This window comes from Mesocricetus auratus, unplaced genomic scaffold (genome assembly GCF_017639785.1).
Source record: "Mesocricetus auratus isolate SY011 unplaced genomic scaffold, BCM_Maur_2.0 Super-Scaffold_100004, whole genome shotgun sequence".
Lineage (NCBI taxonomy): Eukaryota > Metazoa > Chordata > Mammalia > Rodentia > Cricetidae > Mesocricetus > Mesocricetus auratus.
This window is the reverse complement of record NW_024429189.1, coordinates 52,419,134-52,430,371: the sequence shown is the minus strand read 5'-3', so window position 1 is coordinate 52,430,371 and position 11,238 is coordinate 52,419,134. Positions and strand designations below refer to the sequence as shown.

General features: G+C 38.4%; 1 protein-coding gene across 1 annotated transcript in view; it reads right to left on the bottom strand.

Moving 5' to 3' along the window:
• Nucleotides 1-6,517: 6,517 nt before the first annotated feature.
• Fam171b (family with sequence similarity 171 member B) overlaps nucleotides 6,518-11,238 on the bottom strand; it is a 57,515-nt gene continuing 52,794 nt past the window's right edge. The window contains exon 8 of the mRNA XM_005065104.4: nucleotides 6,518-10,820. Within this exon, the coding sequence (XP_005065161.1) occupies nucleotides 9,473-10,820 (1,348 nt within the window). The 3' untranslated portion in view covers nucleotides 6,518-9,472. The remainder of the gene's footprint in view (nucleotides 10,821-11,238) is intronic.

Below are 11,238 nucleotides of genomic sequence, written 5' to 3'. Positions count from 1 at the left end.
TTCTATGAGAACCTCTAGAGAACCCTGACAAGCACAGAATCTACTTAAAATGTTGATCTTTTGTTTATCTTTCTTTACCTTTTCACCTGTAACAAGATTTGGCAGTTAGAAGAGTAATACTGTTAAGTCCTGACCATTTTCCTGCCATGACCACTGTTAGGTAGGTAGGCTCTTCACCTGAGACAGATCCTGAGTAAATAAAACCTTCCATTGATACCAATTTTTTTAAATGCTCTACTATAAACAGTGATGGAGAAAATCAGACCAAATTACCATTTAGGATATTATTGACAAGTTTGGGGAGAAGAAAGTTCCACAGTAATTGTTTTCTTATGTATACAGTTTGTGCTCACCAATACCTGGCTCACTAGCTTCTTCCATCCTCACTCCATTGTAGTTATAGTCATGTAAGTAGCTCTGATTGATGCTAGAGGGAGAAGATAAAAACTGTTTCTTCCTGCCATAGATGATGCAATGCTCCTGCACGTTCCCGTCACTAGGAAGCCATGTTTTCCAGGCAGTACTGGAGCTGTAAACAGCCTCTGTCAGCCTCATTCTTGAAGTTATCAAGTTTACAACTTAGAATGGAGGTTTTAGGGTGTGAATGGGGATGCACTATAGAATTATATAAATGGATAATATCAACTAAGAGTAGGTATTGAGTAAACAGGGCTTTTGATAGTGCTCTCGAGAATGCTGACATTTTAAAGTCAGTAATGGAAGCTTACTTAAAAAGGCTGAGAGACAGGAATGGTCTAATTTAAAGTGAAGAATGTAGGTTCCTATTTGTGGTAGGAAATACCAAAGGTTTTAGTGAGGACAGTTTAAATGGACTGATGTGAGCAAAGGTCAAATTGAATGGTGGCGGGGGGGGGGGACCACGGGACGACGACTTGGAAACAGGGTATATACACAACTCAAGAGGAAAGATCATGGCTCAGAGGAGAAAAGTGGTCCACCTGGAAGTGGGTATCTGGTTTCTTCAAGATGAGACTTGACAATGTTTACAAGTATGTGAAGAAATAGATGTGATGACTGATGTTCTAACATTCCTGAGGGAGAAATCTAGAGGTTGTGGGATACTGTCCTGTTGTCCTTTTAATTTTATATAGCCCTGCCTCCACCCATCAGATTCATAAAGCTTAATTCTTAAGGAAACATTAGAGGTTCTTTCATCCTTATGAGGGAAATAAGTATTTGAATGTCTCACTTGAGATTGTAAATTGAGAAAATGGCAAAAAAATAGTTTTATTCCCTTCCCTGTGGTGGGACATGCTAAAGTATTCCTAACTTTTTCATTGACAGAGTATTATGCTATTTATGAGTTTTGTAAAGAGTTTTGCTACAGTGCTCTCTGGGGCTCATATGAGCATCACTCTAGTGGGAATGGATTAGCTTGTTTCTTACCTGTGATACAGTGAGTATCTTCAGGACTGTTATAATTAGTAGTATATATATGGCAAAAAAATCTTTTTTCAAAGAAACCATTATAATGAAATACTCAAAAAAGTATATGCCTGCAGAGTTATATGCTTGCAGGATTGAAGGGGCGGATTAGAGCATTATAAACTAAAGGTACCACCGCTTTTCTAAGTGGTAACAATTGTGAAACAAGTTCTGTCTGTGCTGTCCTTTCATAAGATGACCTTTCCTTCATGGTTAAAACATCATTAATAGATAAATAATAAGTTTGCTGTTGTAGATTATTCAGCCCCTGTCACTTTTTAGATTGATTTATTTTTATTTTATGTGTATAAGTGTATTGCCTGTATGTATGTAATCATGAGCATGCCTGATGCTGATGGGGGCCATCAGATTCCTTTGAACCAGAACTGAAATCAGATTCTCTGCAAGAGCAACAAGTGCTCTTAACTGCTGAACAATGTCTCCAGCCCCTTGCCATTCTTGTGGGTTGAAAAAACAGGCATATTAACTCTTCTCCCAAGAAAATGGGTCTAGAGCAACTACTGGTAGGCTCTTACTCAGATTCCAGGTTTACTCCCTTCCCCTGTTGGAGCTCAAAACCAGCTCTCTTGTCTCAGCAGCCTCCATTCCAAAGATGACTGCATCTCAAATGAACAATATAAAAATGATGTTGCAATTAAATTTGAAGGGTAATGAGAAAATCATGGAGTAACAGCAAGACATCCCCTCCCTATTCTTACATCATGACTAGAACATCCTGTTAGCAACCAGGATTACTAGCACTCTGGGGTCCATTGAACACTACTGCTCAAAGTTGCTGGCAAATGACAACCATTCAGTGATTTCCAATGGGTAGGCTGAGTCTGCAGCAACTGCCTATGAACATGAAAAAGAGTCTCTACTTCCAGGACCAGCCCTCTTTGAGCAAGAAGCTCTAAATTAATCTACAGCTGAAATCCTGAGTATGGAGCAGGTCACCGAATACCTGCAAGCCTAACGGGAAACACCTTCTCAAACCTAGCATCACTCCTAAACTGTCAAAATTCAATCGTAGAGGGACAAACTCAGACTGGGCAAGAAGAGTGTCCATCTGAAATCCCTGAGCCACAAATGTAGGTGGGTATGTGTGGCAGTTTGGGAAAAAAAATAGCCCCTCAAAGAAGAGGCATTATTAGGAGGTGTGACTTTGTTGGTGTGGGTGTGGCCTTGCTGGAGGAAGTTTTTCATTGTGGAGGTGAGCTTGGAGGTCTCTTTTGCTCAAGTTTTACTCGGTGTAACACTCACGCCATTTCCTGTTGCCTTCAAGTCAAGATGTAGGATTCTCAGTACTTTTCTAGCCCCATATCTTGGTGGGGTCACAGACAAGAATCTTAGTTACCATCATGCTCTGCGTTTGAGAAGATTCTAGTGCTCATGCAATTTTTTAGTGTGTGATTTTTTTCCTGAGTAATATTCAGGAAAGCTATGCTACAGAAGGCTTTGTAATCTACTGCTGTTGGAAGCAATGGTCTGTTTGTAAATGTATATAACTATTTGGTCTATAATATCGTTAAGTTCACTGTTTCCATGTTGATCTAATTGTTTTTAGAGATATTGGTTTGTTTTATCTATGCATTATTAAAAATGAGTTATTGGTATCTTCAAATATTTTTGTATCCCTGTAAAATTTTCCATGCAGTTCTGTCAATATTTGTGGAATAGTAAATACGCTAATGCTCAGAACACACTTATTTATATTGAATTCTCTTGATAGAATTGTCAATGACATTAATGTTGTTACATAGTTACTGACTTGAAGGCTATCTTGTAAATACACAGTCAGACTAATACAGAAATAGTATATACATTACCTGTCTCTTTATTACAAAAGTTAAAAGCAAAAGTATTTTAAAATATAGTTCCAATAAATTTATAAGCAAATTTGTGATATATAATATCAAGAGCATAAAAGACAGAGGAGAGAAGTAAAGTCTGAAGTTTTGCATGTCCCTGAATTTATTATTTGCTTAAAATAGAATGTTATATGTGTGCTTTATGTCAGTCTTATGATTAAAGGAAAAATTTTCTGTATTATATGCATAAAAGATCAGAACAAAGGTATCAAAACATTCTACTATAAATTTTAGCAAATCATAAAGGAAGATGGAAATATTGGAAAAAACAAAGGAATTACAAAATAAAATGTCAACAAGAAGTCCTTATAACTCAATCATTAGTTTAAATGAAAGATAATAAATTTTCTAATCAAATGATGCACAGTGCCTGCAATTAAAAATGATCACCATGCTTTATTATTTCTTCAAAATAAAAAAAATATGTTGCATATAAGGGATCATTGTAGCAGAACTGCTGAGTCCACCAGGCTCCAATGAATAGGTCCAGAGGATCACATAACAAAAAAATAGATATGTGAAGGAGAATTGTGGGGAGGATAGTGTGTGGCTAGAGGGGACAGTATGTGTTGCGTACATGTGTGAAATTGTCTAGAAACAATTTAATATTAACAATAAAAATAGACCTTTAAAGTTTGGACCCTTAGCAGCATTTTATAACCTCAAACCCATAGCCCAAAGTTGCTATGAAGACTCTGGTTTGTGGAGAGGTACTAAGTTATTGCTGCTATAGCTGCTAGCAAGGAGACTGTGTGTATATGTGTGTGTGTGTGATATGCACATGTCTATATCATATTCACATGTGAGTGTCATATGCACATGGGTTGATGGGTGTTGCACGTGCACATGTGTGTATGTGGCATAGCACAAATATGTGGCTGGCATATGCACATGTCTCTGGGTACACACATAGAGGCCAAGGGAGCACACTGGGTATCCTGTTTTATGATTTTGTCTTATTTAAGATAGGATCTCTTACTAAACCTGGGCCCAGGTGGAAGCCAGTGAGCACCTCCCATTTCTGTTCCCCACTACAGCACTGGGGTAGCAGGAACACACCCCCAGCTTTTTATGTTAGTGCTGAGATTCAAACTCAGATCCTCATGCCTGTGCAGCAAGCGCTGTTATCCCCTAGAACATCTCTTCAGACTACAGGAGCTCTTCTTCTACCATCTTGCTGACACCACTCTTTCTACTTCTCAACACTTAAATTTCCTACTTAATGAATACAACTATTTTGGAGATTAAGTTAGAAATTAACATTTCAAATGCACTTAATGCAAAGTGCTAATTAGCAGGGAAGAACTGGAGTATAACTTTTTAACAAGCACATTTTGTATATGAGAAAGATATATTTTCTGAGCTAAAAGATGGAAATATTTAAAAAAAAGTCTTCTAAGACGCTTTTTCACCTTTTCTAGTAGGCACAATTGTCCTCTCAGTGCCATAGTTTTGAAACGTGTTTTAATGAAGTCATCATAGTATAACAAGCTGAGGGACTCGTGGGGCTGTAATTATCTGGTTTGTTTTGAATCACTGTCTGTAGTTACTCTAGTGTTTTAATAAGGTCTACAAGGATTAGAAACAGTGAACACATGAGTTATGAAACTGATTTCCAACCTAAACAAAAGAAGGAAAAGAGCCAACTCATGAAAAAAACTAGGCTATCACTACAAAATTAAGAAATATTATTTAGCAACACACCCAGTTTAGTTATAAAGACCAAGAAAGGCAGGTTTCAACTAAGAAAGTTTCCCTCGGCAGATACTTCATCATTTACTATAGCTAGCAAAGAAGAGAGATGTGTCATTGCAATATTTTGAAGTGTCATAGGTAGTAAAAAAAATGTGATCATTAAGCATAGCTATTTCAGGAAGGAAAGTTATCCCCCCTCCCAGAAATTTTCATGTACATATATTAAAGAAATTTTATTATTGGTATATGATATTACCAAAATATTTTACATTTAGCATTATAAACTGCTACTGAGTTCTTGGCTACTTTTCTGGCATTAAACTATAAAGATGCCTTTAAGAATCTGAATTCAGTAAAGATAAAAATATCAAAGGAAGAAAGAATCTTCATTTAGGTGGAGAGGCAAATCCCAAGTCTCATGTATACAGTAAAGCAGTTTCCCCTACCCTTCCCTTGGTGACAGCATACTCCTGAAAGTAAGCTATCTTGTACTGTATCCCAACAAAGTACTCTATTAAAGATGCAGAGGAAAGGTGCTAATTATGGATCCAAGGTAAAGCAACACTGAGGCCTAGGTTCATGTTTTCCAATATGTAGTCAAAGGGGCAGGGCCCTTCCAACTAATAAGTATATGGTGAGAATTACTTTCCACAACATTAAAATATCTCTGTCTCTGCCCAACTTCTTTTTCTGCAGCTCTGTACAGTTCCTTCATCCTTCCCATACAATTTTTATTTCTGAGATCAGAGTGTCTTGACCAGCTCCTGTATTTCATTGCTTTGACAGCTATACTTCTGGTCATGACTTAGCCACATCATTTCTTTGAATCCGATAGCCTTCAGGCACCCACGCCCTGACACAAAGGCAGCCACACCCTGCTGAAACTTGCAGGGCTCTCCAGGTGGAAGGTTCCAGCACAGTGCCAGTGGAGTCAGTGTGTCTGCAACACTGTATGCCAAGTGACTTCAGAGTCCACCACCCAATAGATCTACCTAAAAGTATGTCTGCTCACATGATGAATAAAAGGTATTGGGGGAGGTCTAAAAACATGGCATCCAGGACAATTCTCAAAACTATTCTAAAGTCCCCTGGCTACCACCTGCCTGAACCTAAGTAGTGTCCAACTGGCTAAGTGAGGGCTTTGGAGAGCTGAGTGTGAAGAGCCTTTACATCATCTCTTCCTCTTAGGTCAAAAGCCCAATGAGTGTCTTGAAAAGAAGTATGGGGGCTTTATATCACTTTTTCACTTAGAATTTAAAATGTAAATTTAAAATTACCATGAGATTAATGAATCCCATTCAATGGAAAACTAGTTGTCTATTCTCAGCTTCAACAGTAAAACTGGGAATGTCAGAGACATAAAAATAGTTACCAAGTTCCTTATATATATGGGGTCAATTTTTCCTTGGGACATAATGAGTTAAAAAGTAATGATTATTTACTAGACTAAATAAAACATGGGGGGTTGCTTGTTACTTGAAATTAAACACTATAACAAGTATATATTTAGGTTAGGTTGACTTTTATTATCCTTAAAGAACTGTTTGTAACATTTTACAAATCTTCAGACTGTTCAAGAAATACAGTAACATCAATAAATATGCCAAAACATGAGATTTCTCTAATGAAATGATACAAAGAAGAAGAAGAAAAACAAAAAAGGAAAGAAAGAAAAACACCTGAGAACATGAGGGCAAGATGTCAACTCTAGATCTGAGTGGAAACCAAGTGGTGTCTGTCTGTGATGTCAGCACACAACAATGAGCAACTCAAGTCATAGCAATTAGTATGTAGTTTTGAGCTTTACCTTTCTGGGAAGTTTGGAAGGGCAATATTTGACCCCAAAATCTCTAAAACCCTATAATAAATATGGATAGCAGAGAATCCAAATAGATAGAAAGTAGCCTGACAGTAATTGCCATTGCAAAGCAGGGCTCTTATTCCTCAGTATTTGTGATCTTTGTGGAACGCTGCCAACTATAAAAGGGCATGGTCCCTATTCAACAGCAGAAAGTCATAAAAATGGATTTTTATAAAGTTTCAAGGTCATATGTATTCAAAACTGCATACAGCTGTGCTTTAGTAAAGAAATCCATCAATTAAGTGATAGCTTTGCCTTCGAGATATACCCAAACTATGTACAAAGGCTCCACAAATGTCAGCAATTTGTAACCAAAATTCTCTAGTTTACATATGCAAAAGTCTGCATTGGCTTTCAATTTAAAAATTTAAGAAAGTAGTGAATAGTGTTGGTCTCTCACTTGGGTTAAGAAAAAGTAGATGGCTTCGGTTTTTTTAACAGGAAACTGTGAACGGCTCACAAATGAGAAGTCACATTCTTCTGATTAGAAAAGATAAATTGCCTAAAATTCCCGATCAAAAACAGCACATGCAGTGCTTTTTTTAAAAAGTTATTTTGTGAAATTAAAGTCCTACAAAAGCCCTTAGGATTCATCATCTCATTTCCCTTAGACAAAAATGAGTGAAGTCACTGGCATATTTGGGCGATATACTCATATGTTTATATGTGTATTTCTTTGCCCAGTTGAGACACGAAACCTTTTTAAAGGTGAAGATATACACTTAAAGTGTTAAGGAGGTGCAGCACTTTACTATATAGCTCCTAACCTCATTCCAATAGAAACAATTTATCATTTTCTCGTGGATTCAAAAAACAGTACACAAAAGAAAATGTCACATGCAAAATTCATTGTTCCAACGTGAAACACTTGGGCTATATAGTTTTTAATAACTGCACATCTGTTTAATTTGGCTAACAAAATGTACATTGAAAAAAGATGTTATTTATCCTCCTAATGCAAGTCCGAGTCAAAGGCACTTCCGCAGAGCACTAACTCTTAACTTCTCCAAGTCATTCCATACTATTTATGATCTATTTCTGTATGAGGCCAATAAAGAGCCCCCCTCTAAATGTGAGCCTTGTCACTCTATCCCCAATAGCAAGCCTATGTGTTACCCAAACACATATAAAGGGGAGTAATATACAAGAAACATAGGCAAAGGTCTTTGCATTCTTTGGGTTAATTCACAAAGCCAGGAGAGTTCCAATGGGTAAGATATTTCAGAAGGGATTACAGGAAACACTGGCTGAAGTCTCTTGTCTTGGGGTGGGGTACTGTTGTCTTCCATCATACAACTATCTACAATTTTACAAAGTTAGGGTGTCTTAGTTTCCTTTAGCTTGATTCTCCTCTGCTGCTTGTGTATTGAATGGTAGGGGTGAGAAGAAGAATCATTTATTCTCCTCAAAAGGAAAGGGAGAGCTGCTGTACAAATGCGTCCTCGTGAAAATTATTAGGTAAAACAGGATGGGTTGGTTGGATCAAGGACATTTTATTTTAGAAGAATTGAGAACACATAACTGAAAACAGCTCCTGAATTCACACTGAGGGATGGACAGGGATAAATGCCTGAAACTGACCTGTGTGGCTATATGGGCTCAGGTGACAAGGAAAGCTCCCTCTTGAAATCCAGAATGTTTTCCTCCAACATCTTCTAAAAGTGTCAACATCAAGTGTCAACTCATACCCTGGAGATTTTTTAATATCAAAATGGTCTTTCCTCTCCTGCCAAATTACATGGAATATTCATTTTCTTTATCTCCACAGTCTAGTATTCTTTTGACATCCACAAGAAATTGTTGTATTTTTAATCAAGATTAATTGGGGTTATGACAAAAGAGTATTAAAAATAGATTTTAGCCTATATGGGTTAGTGATCCTTAAAGCAAACCAGAGCCTCCTCTCACCTGGCAACTAAGGTCACTTTATTTGAAAACAAAAAGACAATATCAGAATTTTCATTTCTGGAATTCTACATGAGTGATTGCCTTATTTGTTCTACAAACCTATATCCCCCAAATAACCAGAGTTGAGTCTCCTCTAATGAACTGGGGCCTTCCTGCCTGTGTTATAGGGGCACAGGATTTACTATGGTGCTGACAACCCACAAGTCATCAATCTTAAGAAAGAAAGTGCCGTTTGATCTTTAACATTCGCCCAAACATTTGTTGAGTTTTTTTTAAAATATAGTCAGGAAAAGACATCACAGTTACACTGCAGGAGGATGAGGCCGTAAGAAGATGTTCCATGATACCAAGGCAGAGGCAAGATTTTAGAGAGCAGCTATAGCACACATTTCACTGTTGGATTCTTAAGAGTCGGTACAATTGGCAAACTGAGCAACATTTTCAGATAACATCTTTATATTATTTTACATTTTTAAAACTTGGATATCTTCATCACTCAAAGGCAGATGCAAAGAACAGACCACAGAAAGCATTTCTGATTTTTGAATTATTGTTTTACCATCTACCTTGCTTGAGATGTGTCTAAGACCCGTGAGATTGCTCAGTCTCAGTCTCCCAAGAAGTTCATACTGCAATTTACAAGAAGCAAGAATACACACCATGAAACGACAGAGATACATGGCTCTCACAATTAGTTGAGGGGAATCAGTGGACGTTCCTCTCGTTTTTTCCAGATGTTAGTCTTGCTATCTCTTTTGGCTAGTGGTGGTGGTCGGCCTCTTTTTTTAGTGGGAGATGTGTTGGCTTCAAAATCTTCCACAGTGCTTTTCCTTCCTGGAGACTCTTCCCCAGGGTGCTCTATAATAACGCCGCTGCCTCCATCTAAGATGTGCCTCAACGCAGGATCCTCGGGGGAGCAGACCGTGGTTCCGCTCTCACTGCTGCTCAGGTCTAAATCTTCCAGGTAAAGGATCTTGGGCTGATGCATGCTTTTGATGAATGTTTTCTCCCTCTCCAGCTTTCTGCTTGAATGGAGCTCATTCATATCCACCCCAGAGTCTAGACTTGTGTCATTGCTCTGGGTTCTCTTGCCTTTTTTCAGGTCTATAAAGGAGTGTCTCACTTGTGCCACAGGCTTTCCATCAAGAGACACAAACCACGCCCTGGGGTGGGGAGAGGGTTTGCCTTTGGACAGCTCTAGGAGGGTCTGCTCTGAAATGCCTTGGAGTTCTGATGAAAAAGGAGTCATCACAACAGCTTCGTTTAGAGTTCCGGGAACAGACACGGACTCCAACAAGCTGTTGGAATAGCGGCTCCAATCCGAAGTCTGGGATGGCAAGCTCTGCTGACCTTCAAGTACAATGTCCTCTTCTCCAGCATCTGGGGCCTGGACGTGAGAATGCATTGGCATTTTGGGCAATGTTTGCGTAAAGTTCTCTCTGTTTACTGGTTCCATCAATTGGCCATAGACTAACTGTCCCTTTCGTGGCAAAGTGGCGGACTTAGCAGCATGTAACTGCTCCGGTGTGGAGAAAAGGTCTGACGTCTGAAGGATGGCAATGGGCTGGCTGTAGATGTGCATAAGCTGCTCAGGAATGTGGGACCGCCCATATACCTCCTCACTTCCTGTGAGATACCTCTTTTCCTCTTGAGTGCCACCTCGCGACGGAGAGAGGTTGTTGCTAATATGCTTAGGTTGTTTGCTTCCTATACTTGACTCCAACGACTGTGTTGGATTTCTTGAGTAGTTATTGTGATTGACTGACAGAAAGGAAACATCTTCATTGTAGACTTTAAAATTGTCCCGAGTTTTCACCATGGAAATTCTTTCTTCCCCTTCCATCTTTGTGGTTTCCTTTTTCTGTGGGCTGTAGGATGAGGTTTGGGCATTAAATAACTGCGCCTTGTCCTCGGCTTTTAATGCAACTTTGACTGAACTGATATGATTTATGTGTGTTGTTGATGTTGTCTGGTCCCTCTTGAGAATCTCAAGTTTAGTGACATTTCTTTCTCTTTTCTGTGGTGTTCCACACTTACCCCTAGAGTAGAAAAAGCAAAAAGAAAAGGATACTTACAAGTTACAATCTATAATATTCACCAAAGAAAAGTATACCAAAACATACAAATATAATTCTAATAATGTCACTAGAAAACATTTGTTTTGATTTTCAATCTACATATATTAAAGGATAAATGATTCTTTGTAATTTTTAAAATCTTACTTATGTGTATGGATGTGTATGTCAGAGCCCCTAGTGTTGGAGTTACAGACAGATATGAGTGCCTAGCACAGAACTCAGATTCTTTGGAAAAGCAAGTGGTTTTTGTTTTGTTTGTTTCTTGTTTTTTTTAATAGATTCTTTTTGCATACAGTACACTCCTCCACAGTTTCCCCTCTTTCCACTCCTCCCAGCTCCTCCCCACTTCCCCTCTCCCCCAAACCTATTCCCTTTCTCT